Raw genomic sequence first — 16566 nt, forward strand, 5'->3', positions numbered from 1 at the left:
GTAATGGTTTCGGTTGCTTACGTTTCAGCTGTGGACAGCATGCTTCTTCTAGTTTGTTGTTTGTCTGGAAGTTCCACTGAAAGCTGATCACCATCGGTGCCCCTACCGGTATTTCACTTCAGTTGCATAGTATCAATGTAGTAGTCGCCTTTTAAGGTAGAAGGGGATAGATGGTGGCTACTTACCAATAATACATTATTTCTACAGATTTAATTACCATTTCAGGCTGTTTTCTTGATTATCATGTGTCAGGGTTTGAATTGTTTCACCCTAAAATAATGTGATATAAAGAAACTGAAACGTTCATGCATTCCTTCTAGTTCTCTCTGAGAACAATAATTTGGAATATTACCTATTTTTCACATATAATGCACACTGTACTTCTTATGCCAAGACCCACCTCCCTCTTACATTATTTTCTTAGGCACGTTAGGTGCATTATATGTGTGTGGACACGATAGTCACATGGGTGCATTGCTTGTGGATATATTAGTAGTATGCTTTTTAATCTGTTTTCTGATGGGTTTTTCTTGTCTTTTCCTTTAGCATTATTCGTGAGTACCCAGTTCCTGGACCACAGTTGCCTGGTGGAATCTTAGCAGATGAGATGGGTCTTGGAAAGACAGTGGAGGTTTTGGCTCTGATTCTAACACATACGAGACAAGATGTCAGACAAGATGCTCTCACTCTTCCGGAGGTAGACGAAGCTCTGTGGGGCTTGGGGGAGCAAGGGCCATATGTTTTCAAAGAACAGCATATGTTGAACATTTGCTTGGCTTTTAAGAATACTTTGTGATTAATGATTTATATTACTTATTAGTTGACTAACTTGGCACATACTTAGGGCTTTTTGTGACCCAGCAGAATTTTTAAAAGTGACTTTGCCCAGCAACAAAGGATTTATGCAATCACTTAGCAGACATCCTCTGGCTTGCACAGAAATTTTGTTTTAGGAAAGTACTATTGCTTCCTCAAATGTTTTGTTGCTTTTACTAAAACTTAGACCAAATGTGTTACCATGGAGTCAGTTTGCACTCATGGCAGCCCCGGGTATTACTGTGTAGACCTGCTTTTGGTTGGGTGTTCTTGACTGTAATCTTGAAGCCAATTGCCAGGCTTTTCTTCTGTGGGATTGCTGAATGGATTCTAACCACCAACCATTAGGTAAATATTCAAATACAAGCTGCCACCCAGAGGCTTTTCTGCCACTTAATTATTCAAAAATCACTGCCACCAAGTCGCTGGAGGTTTCCAAGACTGTAACTTCACGGGAGTAGAAAGTCCTGTCTTTCTCCCCTGTCACTTAATATTGTCTCCGTATTACCATGAAAATTTTTTAGGCCTTTACTTTAAAAATTGCTACGAATCTCAGATATGTATATCTTAAAAGAGGGTATTTGGTAGTTAGATTGCTAGGTGAAACATATCTTAAGTCCTTACCCTAAAACATATAATTGTGTTTAAAAATATAAACTTTAGAGTTCACATATACACATGAAATCCTTAACTTAGGCAACTCTAGCTCAGAGCTCATCTTTCCTAATAAGGATATTGGAAATCATTGCATTAAATTCAGCAGAATGAGACTTTCCTGTGGCTTTGATTATCTCTATGGCTCAATCTGCTCACGGTTAGGACTGTGGGAACTTTTGTTAGGGTTGAGTTTGCAACATCAGCTTTTCAAATTTGAGTTGGAAGTAGAAACAGATGTCTTTTGTAGAAAAATGACTTGATAGTTTTTTTAGTCATTTTATTGGGGGCTCATTCAACTCATCACAATCCATACATCCATCCATTGTGTCAAGCACATTTGTACATTTGTTGCCATAATCATTCTCAAAATATTTGCTTTCTACTTGAGCCCTTGGTATCAGCTCCTCATTTTCCTGTCCCTCCCTGCCCCCGTCCCTCATGAACCCTTGATAATTTATAAATTATTATTTTGTCATTTCTTACTCTGTCCGATGTTTCCGTTCAGCCACTTTTTTGTTGTCCATATGTTGTTTATATGTAGATCCTTGTAATCATTCCCCCTTTGTACCCCACCTTCTCTCTACCCTCCCGGTATCACCACTCTCACCACTGGTTGGTCCTGAGGGGTTCATCTGTCCTGGATTGCCTGTGTTTCCAGTTCTTATCTGTACCAGTGTACATCCTCTGGTCTAGCCAGATTTGTAAGGTAGAATTGGGATCATGATAGTGGGTAAGGAGGAAGCATTTAGGAACTAGAAGAAAGTTATATGTTTCATCGTTGCTATAGTTCACCCTGACTGGCTCATCTCCTCCCTATAACCCTTCTGTAAGGGGATGTCCAGTTGCCTAGAGGTGGGCTTTGGGTCCCCACTCCGCACTCCCCTTCATTCACAGTGATTTGAATTTTTTTTGTTCTTTGATGTCTGATACCTGATTCCTTCAACACCTCATGATCACATATGCTGGTGTGCTTCTTCCATGTGGGCTTTGTTGCTTCTCAGCTAGATGGCTGCTTGTTTATCTTCAAACTTTTAAGACCCCAGACATTGTATCTTTTGTTAGCCGAGCACTATCAGCTTTCTTCTCATTTGCTTATGTGCCCTATCATTTTAACTATCAGTAACTTCCTGGGTTTTTCTGCTCACTAGCCACTAATTCTAAGTGGCTAATTTCAGTAGTATCAACTCAATGGGTTCTCTGTTTAAATAGGCTTTAAAAACTTCATTTGGGAAGTTCCAGAGTTGAGTAAATAATTCTAGAAGATATGACAATATGTGCCATTGTAGAGTAGTGGTGGGCTGTGAGGCCTGGGATAAGAAGTAACTGTGTACGAGTCACAGACCCGTCTACCCTTTCTTTTTGTGCACGTTTTGCATCTCTGTAATAACCATTTGAATGTTATTAAACAGTTGAGAATGCTGAAAGCAAAACACTGTAACTACTGAATGTTGTTTGCATCAGGGAAAAGTGGTGAATTATTTCATTCCATCACACAATTCTGGAGAAAAAGTGAAAAAACCCACAGAAACCCAGAATGTGGCCGTTGAACCCAAAGTAAAAGTCCAGTGCCCCCGTAAGTATGCCTTCTCTAAAGTAAATACTCGCTTCTGGTGATCTTTGTCTGACGCTTTTCAGTTGCCATGGAGAGATGGCTTGTAATTGTTAATGAATGACTGTTTTACAGACCTAGGTATGTGTAAGTGAATTTAATTGTAAATCATATTATTGTAACAAAAGAAAAGGTTTATTCTCTAGTTAACTGTTTCAAATTTTGCTATCAAAATGAATCCCTTCTTTGTGGTAGCTTATGCTTAGATAATTTAAAGATTTGGGTATTTGGGGTTTTGGTTTTTTTTTTGTTTTTTTCATTTAGAATAGTAGCAGATCAGCAGATTAGTATTTGTAATTCATCTTTGAATTATTTCCATTTCAATAGTTTAATTTCTGCTGGGTTGAGATCATCTTTTATGACATACTTTGCAAAATCACATTAAACAGAATCTACCTCTGAGAACCGTTTGACTCATTTTTTTCTTAATCTCAGACCCCAATATGCATTGATTATAATTAGCTGATAGTTGTATTCTTTTTATGTAGCCACACGTGTGATGATATTGACAGCTATGAAAGAATTGAACTGGAAAAAAGGCGTGTCCATTCTTTCCATCTATAAGTATGTCAGTTCTATATACAGATATGATGTTCAGCGGAATAGAAGTCTTCTGAAACGGATGCTGAAATGTCTGATTTACGAAGGGCTCGTTAAACAGATCAAAGGCCATGGTTTCTCTGGGACTTTTACACTGGGGAAGAATTATAAGGAAGAAGATATATGTGATAAAACAAGAAAGCAGGTAACCGCATTTATGAAGTACCTATATGTGATAACTTGTCCGGATAAATTGGCAGAATCTGCTTTGACACCGAAGCTTTTACAGTCTGAAGGTCATGAACAAGTTAGTAAACCAAATAGCTACTACTACAGGCATTTCCGACGATGAACGTTCCTAACTTAGGTTTGCTGCTTTCTGCAAATCATTCCATGTGAGTAGAGACTGTCATGATTAAGCATGCTGTAGAGTTTAAAGTGTCTGTTATGCTCATGCTGTGTTAAGCACTTAGAAAGTTTGTCCCGAATTTTAAAATATTTCAAATAGCATAAATTTGCTTAGTATTTTACGTAAAATTTGAATATTTTACGTAATTCTGTTCTTTCCTACATCATCATTTGGTTATAAAACTACTTCTGATAGAGTAATTTCTGTTTCCTTTTAGGAAAACAATTACAATATTTATAAAACTAAATCAAGGAAATAATGACAGGTCAAAATATGGACCTATCAGCTCAGCTACTCTAATAGAAATAGCAGGCAAAAAACATTTTCTCCAACATTTTACCCCTAGGCTACTCTGTGAGGATACAGAACACATGTTCATCCCATTGATTCAGTGTTAAGTGTCCTAACTCACATAACACTTTCAGGGAACAATCCCTTGCTTTCCCTATACCACCTCACCCCTACCCCACCCCCAACAATATTTGTTACCCTACTTTGGTATTTCTGTAACATCCTATACTTACATATGATAAGTTTCTATTATCATTGTCTATCCTGTTGCTTCTCTTTTCCAGTAAGCCCCTTTTAGACCAAGGGTCAAATAATACACAGGTATGCATTACTTAAGTCTACAGTATGTTCTGTGAAATAAGACATGTGATTTGGATGTTGTAAGAAACACATGGACGGTCACCAGTTAGTCCCTCGACTCTTAACACCACTGCTATACCAAAAGATTGAAAACCTTGTCTCTACTACTGCTGGCCCTGTGTGACCTTGGCCCAATCCCTGAGAGTTCTGGTTTGCCTCTTCCTGCCGTTCAGCTGGCATGGCAGCCACCTCACTTCTGGCTCACTTTTGCCCTCCCTTCCCTTCCTCCCTCCCTCCCTTTCCCATCCACTTTAAACCCCAAGCTAAACCCACAGCCCAACTCATAATGACCCTATAGTACAGAGTAGAAACTGCTCCTTTGGGTTTCTGAGACTAAATCTTTATAAGAGCAAGAAGCCTCACCTTTCTCCCATGGAGTGCCTGAGAGGCTCAAGCCACTACAGTGTTGTGAGCAGTTCAAGGCATAACCCACTATACCACCAAGAGTCCTCTTCACTTCATGGGCTGTACATTTTTCCAGTCCTTCCTACCCCTCCTCCTCACACTTATTCCTGCAGCCTCCAACCCAAGCATCATCACAGGGTGCTCAGGCCAAGTGGGTGAACATTCCATAGGGCAGTGTGTACAGCCTGCCTGGAGCCAGAGCTGTGGAACAGGCAGCCAAAGATGGGCACCAGCTCCCCCCATCACCCCCACCCACCCCCATCCTTCACCTCTGCCAACTTGGGACCTAAAGAACTGGTGAGAAGATTCGATCCTTTGCACATATGAAGTACACCTACTGCGCCCTTTTCTACAGTCAGAATTTCTGACCTCTGTTAGATCCTTTCAGACTGTGAATGTATATTCCAAAACATAATGGATGTGAGACAATGCATACGTGTATTTGTATCTGTTAGGCTGAAATCTTATGAATACGTGTAGATATATTTGGAAATTTAATTTCCCAACTTGCCTATACTAAAGTAATCAACAAATTATTTTCTTTAACAGGCAATATGGAGTCCAAGGAAAGTTCAGAAAGAACCCACAAAATCAGGAAACAAGGACACTGATTCTGAGTACTTGCCATCAGACACCTCTGATGATGATGATGGCCCTTATTATTATTATTATAAGCCGAGGAAAAATCGTAGTAAATTGAGGAAAAAGCCTATTCCATCCACTGAAATAGAAAACCAACAACCTAGCATCAATTCTGACTCACAAGGACACTGCCCAGCTGCCAGTGACATTGAAATTACTGATGCCACCATGTCTAAAAGCACATGTGTTTCTGAAGTCAAGCAAACACCTGAATCTCCAAAGCTTGCAAGCAGTGATCTGCCACATTGTGCTCCCGTGAGTCCCTCTAACGCCTCTGACTATCGCTTTGAGTGCATATGTGGGGAATTTGGCCACATCGACCGTAAGGCTCGTGTTCAGTGTCTGAAATGCCGCCTGTGGCAGCATGCAAAATGTGTGAACTACGAAGAAAAAGACCTGAAAATTAAACCCTTTTACTGCCCGCACTGCCTTGTTGCGATGGAGCCAGTGTCCACGCGGGCCACTCTGATCATCTCCCCAAGCTCCATCTGCCACCAGTGGGTGGACGAGATCAACAGACACGTGAAGTCGTCTTCTCTTCGCGTCTTGGTAAGGCATGTTTGGTTTTAGGAGGATTGTTGTTAACACTGACTAGATTGATGGATATCTCTCATTACACCTCTACACACATGCATCGAATTGCCACTTTAAGCCACACATTTCTTTTTATTAATAACTTATTTAAAAACGATTATACACTATTAGCTTATAAGTGAAACTCTGTGACACTATATGAAACTGTATATAACATTTGAGATATTTGAGTTCGTAAGGGTCACTTGGGTTGTTCAGTTTGACAATCTCTTTACATTTGATGCTTACTTTCTAAGAACTTTTTGACTGTGTTTGTAATGTTTTCCCGTTAGAATGTTTTCCTGTATGAAACTAATTTACTGGGATTAATATTCAATTTATATGCACATCTGATTGATGTGAACCCACAGAAATAGGTATACTTACCCAGAGAATTATGAGAGTGGGAGGCTTAGAAGGAAATGAATTTGGATATTTATTTGTCTCATTAAATGGATAAAAGTCAGCATAAATGCTAGGAAGTAAATGTAAATGATTTCTGTAATTTTTTTTGAGGAAATTGAAATATGTCAAAATGGTGCATCCCATAAACATAGTGTAAATAAGCCTTCCTCCAGTCTGATGCCACATTCTTCTTCATATAAACCAGCTTCTCTAAGTATGTTCTTTGCACACAGATTGAATCAGTATGGTGAGAAGATAACAACCCTGATACACACCTTTCCTGGTTTTAAACCAGGCGGTATTATCTTGTTCTGTTCTCACAACTGTCTTGATCCAAGTACAAATTCTGTGTGAGCACAATGAAGTGTTCTGGAATTCCATTCTCCTCAGAGTTACCCATTGCTTATTATGTATGACCCACAGAGTTGAATACATTCTTCGGAAAGCCCATGGTATTCCAGTTGTGGTAGTCCATGACATTCTAGTATTCTTTACGAACATCATTCAAAGGCATCAGTACTTTTTTGTGTCCCATATTTATTATCCGGCTTTCGAGTGCACCTGAGGTCATTGAAAATACCATCGCTGAGTTAAGCACACTTCAGTCTTCAAAGTGTTAGCTTGGCTCTAACACTTCAAAGATTTGCCCAGTGCAGTACACCAACTTGATTTTTCAACTGTTGCTTGTATGTGCTTTGATTATGGATCAACATAAAATGAAGACCTTGATGACTTCAATATTTTCTCCATAGATCATGTTATATAGCCCTGGTCAGGTAAGTGTTCGACTACCAACTGCAAGGTCAGCAAATCAAACCCACCAGCAGCTCTGAGGAAGAAAGACGTTGCTCTGTAAAGATTATATCCACCAGAACCCTTTATTGAGTGGCTCTCAGTCATCAGCCCAGCTTGTTGGTAGTAGGTTTATTTGTGTTTGGGCTTTATTATGATGTTGCTCATTGGTCTAATTGTAAGGATTATATTTTCTTTATGTTGACGTGTAATTCTTCCTGAAAGTTGTCTTCATCAGTAAGTGCTTCAAGTCCTCTTCACATTCACAATCTGCATATGATGTGGTGGTCTTCATACAGCCTAGCTTTTCATTCAGACTATTTGCTCAGCATACAGATTGAATAAATATGGTGAAAGGATACAACCTGATACACAGATTTCTGGATTTTAAACTATGCAGGCCTCAAATAAAACAAATTTGTCAGCATGGCCCACGAGCAGGCCTTGTTTAGTTCTGCTTGACTGACAGTTGCTGTCATTTGGAACTCATTGGACACCTAACAACAATAGCAGTATCCCCTTGTTCAATTTGAATGACTTGCCTGTTGGTCGATGTACAGGTTCCTCATAAGCACAAGTGAGTGTTCTATAATTCCCATTTCTTGAAATCTGTAGAATTTTTTTAGGCTCTAAACAGTCAAATGCCATTGCATAATATATAGAATACTGGTAAGCATCTTCTGGTATAATCTACTTTTAGCGGAGATCTATCTGACCTAGCAATTACATCTTTTGTTCCACATCTAATGAACTCAACTTGAATTTCTGACATTTCACTATTGATGGTGTTAGTACTACTGCAACCGTTTTGGAATTCTCTTCAGGTTTTTTGTTTGTTTTTTTTTCAAATTTTTGCATATGATATTCATTCAAAAACCAAACTTGCTGCCAAATTTACTCAAACTCATATCAACCGTATAAGACAGGGTAGAATTATCCCTGTGAATTTCTGAGACTGTGAACCTTTCTGGGAATAGAAAGCCTTATATTTCTTCTGATATTAATGGTATTGCTCAATAATTTTTACACTTTGGAACCACAAATCAGGAGCTCTTTTCTAGGGGAATAAATACATTTGGGGCTGAATCTTGCCTCTGAATTTTGAGCAAGTTACTTTACATTTATATGTGAGATAAGAATAATTATAACCATCTTGTTTTTGAAATGACAGTTAATGACACTGAACAACTACTCGAGTGCTTCAAGTCTTGATCCCGTGGTGCTTTACCCTTTTTATTTCAACCACTTGTTTATTTTTACTGAGAAAACTTCAATGTTCTTCCAGATTGACCTCAGCTTTTGGCGCCTCTGAATTTACCTCTCAACCTTAGAATTAATCATTCCTCAATAATAATGATGTGATTATGTATTGGCATTTACTTATGTTATAGCTCCTTTCACGTTTTGCTTATGCTATTAGTCTTCCACACTAACCTGTTTCTTTCTCCAGATGGATATAGTCTGTGTTTTCGAGTGTTGGGTGGTCCTAAGCAAATAGAAAGGATTCCTTAACTGAATAAATGAGGGTTCCATTTATCTCTGAAGACCATTTTATAAATTCCTATGTCTACACTGATTATTTACTAGGTATATCAAGGAGTGAAGAAGGATGGCTTCTTACAGCCTCACTTTTTGGCGGAACAAGATATCGTTATCATTACCTATGATGTCCTTCGTTCAGAACTAAACTATGTAGATATCCCACATAGCAACAGTGAGGATGGGCGTCGTCTACGTAAGCAGAAGCGCTATATGGCCATTCCCAGCCCTCTCGTAGCTGTGGAGTGGTGGAGGATCTGCCTTGATGAAGCTCAGATGGTTGAATGCCCTACTGTAAAAGTAAGAATTTTTGGAAAACATACTGAGGGAAGAAAGTGGGTGAAAAAACTAGGGGGAAATTTTCTTTAGGAAACTTAATCATTTCTTTACTATACAAGATAGCTGCAAAAGTTCATGGAAAAACTCCCTTCTCTTTTAATTCCATTATTCCTGAACGTTTGGAAACCCCCTTGCATAGTTCACATACACTATTGATATTGATCAAAAGTTTGCTGTTAAGCATTCTACATTTATATTTTTCTTAGGGTATGAACCCCTCTGAAATTATTTTTGTAATCTGTGCATCTTTGCTCTGTAGGCATTTATGCATTTAAATAAGGGTTTATATGTGATACAGATTAATGAAAATTGTTCAGCGACTTTTATAATGCTTTCTACTAACAAGAAAGCTTATCTTGAAGGCACTGATAGTTTTGGCCAGAGTTGATTTAGATCAAATTGTGACCAAAAAATACTACTTTATAGAATAGAATTTTGAGTCAACTTTCATTTTTTATATCTTTATTTTGTCCTCTCTGACCAGTCTGGAACCCAGTCTGAATTTTTGAATCATATAGTTGACATCTGAGGATTGGAGTGGTCTAGGGATGTATTAGGTTGGAACTGCCCCTCCTCTTCCTGGGGAGCAGGGCAGCCTCTAAGGAGAAGCACTGTACTAAAAGATGGTCTGTTAACCACGACACTAACCGTGAATGTGATAACTGTTACATACGAGCAGGCACTTCTCACTTGACATCTGGTCGTGTCCATTCTCCTGTGTCTTTTTTTAATCTTAATTTCTCTCATTTCATCAGGCTGCAGAAATGGCTCAGCGCTTGAGTGGGATTAATCGGTGGTGCATCAGTGGCACTCCAGTGCAGAGAGGATTGGAAGGTAATAAATAGATGGTTTCTTCCCAGATTGCAGGCCTATCAAAAGCTTTGTTTACATGGTTTACTGATGATATGTGTCTTTGCAGTTGCTTCCTACTAATTTCACGCATTTATCCTTTTAAATGAAATTCGGGTGATGTTTAGTTGGTGTGTGAGAACAAATGAAAGCGCAGTCTTGTTGCTTTACTGAACCATGATTGTGTCTACCGAAGCACTTTAGGTGTAGGTCAGAGTTGAAGCTAGAATTGTAAAGTGGTAGTTAGAAAAGGGGAAAAAAAACCTAAAGAAGGAAAAGAAAAATAGTTTCGATTAAACCACTGTATAAAAATAGAGTCCATAATACACTCTTTTTTTTTTTGGCCAGTCCCAGCCCCCACCCCCCCAACTCCATAATACACGTTTCATTGACTGTCTCTATATATATTATAGAACTATAGTTTTGCTGATTATAAAAGTTAGGAAGTATTAATAAGCCCAATAAAGTATAATATCACATCATATGTACCTGCTATTATTCCTTTAGCCATTCCATGTTTTTGAAATTTAGATGGTTTCAATTCCTTTCCTCCACCCACAGCTAATAATACTACCTGTGTTATTGCATTACTCCCATTCATATCACATTTTTCCGTAGTATAGACATTATATTTTAAAAGCTCTTAACTGGTAAATATTTAAAACTAAATGTTCAAGGACATGTTTTACATAATCAAATCTTGAAAAGCTGTCATTAACATATAGTTAAATTATACAATTGATAGATGGCAGTGGTAAATATTTTTCCTCAAAACTTAATATTCTTTCTTGAAATTCAGGTTTTCCTGTACTGTGTTTGTGTTCAGAAGGATAGCTTACTCTAGTAAAAGGAAAATAACTTCCAATACCGTGGCTTAAAAACAATATTTTTTGAGACTCGTACTTGGAGGACATTTTCTAGAACTTTATTAAATATATGTTCATATATTTGCATAATTGGAATAAGCTAGATGAAGATGAGTGTTGAAAGGGCACCATCAGTCTCCTTCAAAGGCCATGTTAAGACTAAGTGGTACCTGCTGGACTTTACATAGATTTTGGGGATGTGGAAAATGTTGACAGGTGTGTTTAGCGCTTGTCAACATTGAACAAAATTTTTCTTGGTTAATCAGAAGGAAAAAAACACGCAGTTTTATTGTATACCATAAGTGACACAGTGAAACTGTAGATATTTAAGATGTAAAATTTGAACATTTTGACATATAATTTGTTTATCTAGCTTATCTATCTGTCTATCTATCGAGAACTATTACAACAACCTAGATAATCACCTCCCAAGTTTCCATGTGCTTCCTGTCCATCTAAAGATGTACGCACTTTCCCAAAGTTCTTCGGTGTGTAAATCATCTTTTCCTCTTTACCTCTATGACTCTCTGATATCTTTATACTGAACCTTTCAGTTTATCTTTGTTTCCCTAGTTGCATCACTGGGAGTATTGTCCTGTTGTGATTTGCTACTTTGTATTTGGAAGTGGAATTCTCATTTTTCTTTTTGCCCTGGGCTAAGCTTTCTCAACCTTAGCCTTTTTGGCGTTTGGGCCTGATAATTCTTTATTGAGAGTGATTGGCCTTTGAATTATAGGGTGCTTAGCACCATCCTTGGCTTCTACCCCTGTAGGTGCCTGTTGTGACGACGAGGATGTCTCCAGACATTTCATAGATCTCCTGGGGGCAGAATCATATGCCTTCACTTCCACCCTGCTTGAGAACCACTGCTAGACTAAAAGCGATGAACCAGATTTGGTGATTTATTAATTTAGTAAATGTTTATTGTGCAAGAAAATGAGGCTAGAGTGTTATCAGTCATTAATTTGCCAGACTTTAGCATGTGTGTTAGTCTGGGTACTTTAGAGAAACAGAGCCACAGAAACTCATGTATAAGAGAGAGTTTTATATAAAGGCTAAGTGCACATCAAGAAAACATCCCGCTCTTTCCCATCTTGCAAGATGGCGGGTGAGAAGGCTGAGAAGCCAGACGCCAAGGAGAAGAAGCCGGAAGTCAAGAAAGCCGATGCCAGTGACCAAGTTAAGGCAAAGGGGCAAAAGCCCAAGAAGGGGAAGCCCCACTGCAGCCGAAACCCAGTCCTAGTCAGGAATCGGCCAGTATTCCCGCAAGGCCATGTACAAGAGGAAGTACTCGGCGGCCAAGTCCAGGGTTGAGAAGAAGGAGGAGAAGGTTCTGACTACTGTCACGAAGCCAGTCGGTGGTGACAAGAACGGCGGGACCAGAGTGGTGAAGCTGCGAAAAATGCCTAGGTATTACCCTACGGAAGACGTGCTGCGGAAGCTGCTGAGCCGCAGCAAGAAGCCCTTCAGCCAGCATGTCAGGAGACTGCGCGCCAGCATCACCCCAGGGACCGTGCTGATCATCCTCACAGCACCACCGAGGCAAGAGAGTGGTCTTCCTGAAGCATCTGGGCAGCAGCTTGCTGCGTGTGACTGGACCTCTCTCCCTCAATCGAGTTCCTCTGCGCAGAACACATCAGAAATTTGTCATCGCCACTTCTACTAAAGTTGACATCAGTGGTGTGAAAATCCCCAAGTATGTCACCGACGCCTACTTCAAGAAGAAGAAGCTGCCGAAGCCCAGACACCAAGAAGGCGAGATCTTTGACACTGAGAAAGAGAAATACAAGATCACGGATCAGCGCAAGGCTGATCAGAAAGCCGTGGACTCCCAAGTTTTGGCAAAAATCAAAGCTGTTCCCCAGCTTCAAGGCTACTTGCGTGCTACCTTCACTCACAAATGGAGTTCATCCTCACAAACTGGTGTTCTAGATTCTTGCAAAGAACTTAATTAAATAACCCAAATATGAAAAAAGAAAAGAAAACATCCCAACCCAGTGCTGCCCAAGCCCACTAGTCCAATATTAACCCATATGTCCGACACCAATCCACAAAGTCCTCCTCCCCCGTCTTACAAAACACTACACTATGATGTCAACTGCAGGAGGAAAGCCGAGTCAGAGAATGTGTAAGCATCTCAGTGCTGGCAAGGGTCTCCACAAGGCTGCTCCAGCACCCAGGGCTGCATCGGGTAGGTCTATGTGGCTTCTCCTTGGGGGTGGGATATCTTGCAGGAAGTCAGCCTTGCAAGCTGAAGCAGGGAACTGCTAAGGCAGCTGCATCCTGGTGCAACCATCACAAAGCAAGAGGCCCAAGAACTCAAAAGGCGAGGCTTACAGAGCCATTTATCCCTCCGCCCTTCAATTAACCCCACACATGCTTATCAGCCAGGTTGGCACAATAAACTAACTACCTCAGCCTGTTTCTGCACAAAGGCTAAAATAATGCCAGTCTGCTTGGAAAATCAGATAAGCAAGAACTGTGCTCAATTCCTCCTTCACTTCCTGCCATTGCTTGTCTCATTAATTAAATGACGAATTAGAAGACCCTGGTGGTGTTACCTCTTGGGCTGTTAATCGCAAGGTCAGCAGTTTGGAACCACCAACGCTGCTCCATGGGAGGACGACACAGCTTATGGTACAGTCTCGGAAATCCCCAAAGGCAGTTCCATTCTGTCTTACAGGGTTAGTATGAGTCAGAATTGATTCAATGGCAGAGGATTAGAGGGGTGTGGCTATTGTTGTTAATTATAAGTACTACCATTAGCACAGTACCTGGTACATATTAGATAATCCATTAATGGAAGTTAATTATTTTTTTAAATAGTTTTATTGGTGTCTGTTATAGCTCTTATCACAATCCATACATACATCCATTGTGTCAAGAACATTTGTACATGTTGCCATCATCAATTTCTTTTTTAAAAATCATTTTATTGGGTGCTCGTACAACTCATATTAAAATTCATACATAAATCCATTGTGTCAGGTACATTTGATGCCATTTGATACTCCACTCTCTCTCCCTCCCCCTTCATTTGCTACTGTGTGCTCTGATCAGATGTGTCCCTCTCACTGAACTATAGCTTCGGTGCTGTCCTCTGAAGTGAATTCTTCTGGGGGGGGGGGGCATCATCATTTTCAGAACATTTTCTTTCTACTTGAGCCCTTGATATCAGCTCATTTTCCCCTCCCCCACCCTTCCTCTTATGAACCCTTGATAATTTATTATTATTATTTCCCCATATCTTACACCGACTGCTGTCCCTTTACCCACTTTTCTGTTGTCCATCCCCCTAGGAATGGATTTTATGTAGATCATTGTTATCAGTGCCCCCTTTCCCCACCTTCCTTTTATGCTCTTGATATCTCTATTTTAATTATTGGTCCTGAGGGGTTTATCTGTCATGGATTCCCTGTGTTTTCCAGCTCTTACCTGTACTCATGTGCATGCTCTGGTCTAGCTGGACTTGTAAGGTAGAATTGAGGTCATGATAGTGGGGGCAGGAAGCTTTAAAGAACTAGAGGAAAGTTGTATGTTTCATTGGTGCTATATTGCACCCTGACCTGGCTTGTCTCTTCCTATGACCCTTCTGTAAGGGGGTGTCCGATTGTCTACAAATGGGCTTTTGGTTTACATTCCACATTCCCCCTCATTCACATTGATAGGATTTTTTTGTTCTGGACCTTTGATGCATGATAACCTGATCCCATTGACACCTCATGATCACACAGGCTAATGTGCTTCTTCCAGTGAAAGTTATTTCAACCGTTGCTAGTATTGTTCTTATTTCATGTCCATTCATTTACTTGTACGTGTTTTAATGTAGTGATGCATATAACATCAGTCTTTGTGGGTGGCTCCTTTACTGGTTCATTTATTCCTTATAAAAAGATGTAAAGTGTCTTCAAAATGTTCATGGAAAAATTTTAATTCCATTCGTTCACAAACTTTTGAAGCTTCCTCATATTTGAGCCCATATTGCATGCATACTTTTATATTTCACTTTCCTTCCCACTAAATGTGGCATCCTAAACCGTTTTCACAGAGCTGATAATGTAGTGGTTCATCCTTCGGCTGCTAACGGCAAAGTCAAAAACCACCAGTTGCTCCATGGTAGGAAGATGAGGCTGCCAACTCCCTTCAAGAGCTGCACTCGGAAACCCTTAGGGGTGGTTCTCCCTGTCCTGTAGGGTTGCTATGAGTTAGAACCAACTTGAAGGCAATAAGTTGTTTCTGGTTTGTTTAGGTTTTGAGAAGCAGGTTTTTTACGTATTCAAATGTTAGAAAGGAAAATCACTTTATGAAGTTAATCATGATTTATTTCTGTTTGAGACATTTTCTGTTTATTTTGGCATGAGCTTCACTGTATGATAACAATCTCTATTTTTTATACCTGTCTTAATCTTATTTCTTGGAGGGGGATGTACTAGATCAAAGAATCTGAGGAACCAGAGAATGTTCTTCATGTTACCTATGTGCTCACAGTCCTCCTCCTGCTCCCTAGTTCAGTATGCTCATCTTTGTTAGCTTTAAAACACAGTACCATATGTCTCTCGCCTGGAAATTTTAGGCTTTTGAACCAAGGATAAATTTTGTGTAATGATTTTTTTAAACTACAGCATTCAAGAACCTAACACAGGATGTAGAGCAAGTACATAATAAATGTAAGTTTGTGATATATAATGTCTGCAAAAGTGACTATTCAACCCCTCTTTTAAAAATTATTACTTAAAAGTAGCATTTGTCATTCAGCCATGTATAAGTCAGTGGCATTAACTACATTGACCAAGTTGTGAACCCATCACTGCTCTCTGTTCTCAAATATTTCATCACCCTTCACAAAAACTCAACACACCTTAGGTGCCGTGTTTCCATTTCCCCCTTTTATCCTTTCTGATAGTCACTAATGATGCATTTGCCTATTCTACATGTGGACTTGGCATATCCAAAGGGTACTTGGCAGCATCCAAAGGAGCCATAGTGGTTAAAAGCACTTGACTGCTAACCAAATGGTTGACAATTTGAATACACCAGCCACTTGCTGGGTGAGTGGAAGGTAGGGGGAGATGTGGCAATCTGCTTCTGTAAAGATTTACATTCTTAGCAACCCTGTGGGACAGTTATACTCTGTCCTATAGGATCCTTAAGCTTTGAAATAGACTCCACAGGTGTGGTCAGTGGATGGGGATCTTACAGTATTTATTCTTTTGAGAAGCAACTAAAATTAATGGGTTTCTTCTTTTTTTTCAGATCTTTATGGGTTAGTGCTCTTTCTTGGAATTGATCCTTACTGTATAAGGCACTGGTGGGTCCGACTTCTGTACCATCCTTACTGCAAGAAGAATCCTCAGCCCCTCTACAGCTTTATTGCCAAGATACTATGGAGGTCTGCAAAGAAAGACGTGATTGACCAAGTCAGTAGGATGATTTTCCATTTACTAAGGATATCATAAAGCCGCAGAGTTGGAGTG

General features: G+C 39.7%; 1 protein-coding gene and 1 pseudogene across 1 annotated transcript in view; both read left to right on the forward strand.

Annotated features, from left to right (window-relative positions):
- SHPRH (SNF2 histone linker PHD RING helicase) overlaps positions 1-16566 on the forward strand; it is a 100923-nt gene that overhangs the window by 18300 nt on the left and 66057 nt on the right. Inside the window, exons 6-12 of the mRNA XM_075554424.1 lie at positions 547-697; positions 2935-3046; positions 3571-3827; positions 5637-6278; positions 9087-9338; positions 10133-10211; positions 16346-16509. Coding sequence (XP_075410539.1) covers positions 547-697; positions 2935-3046; positions 3571-3827; positions 5637-6278; positions 9087-9338; positions 10133-10211; positions 16346-16509 — 1657 coding nt within the window. The remainder of the gene's footprint in view (positions 1-546; positions 698-2934; positions 3047-3570; positions 3828-5636; positions 6279-9086; positions 9339-10132; positions 10212-16345; positions 16510-16566) is intronic.
- On the forward strand, positions 12194-13024 carry LOC142452657 (large ribosomal subunit protein eL6 pseudogene; annotated as a pseudogene).

Source organism: Tenrec ecaudatus, chromosome 7, assembly GCF_050624435.1.
Source record: "Tenrec ecaudatus isolate mTenEca1 chromosome 7, mTenEca1.hap1, whole genome shotgun sequence".
NCBI lineage: Eukaryota > Metazoa > Chordata > Mammalia > Afrosoricida > Tenrecidae > Tenrec > Tenrec ecaudatus.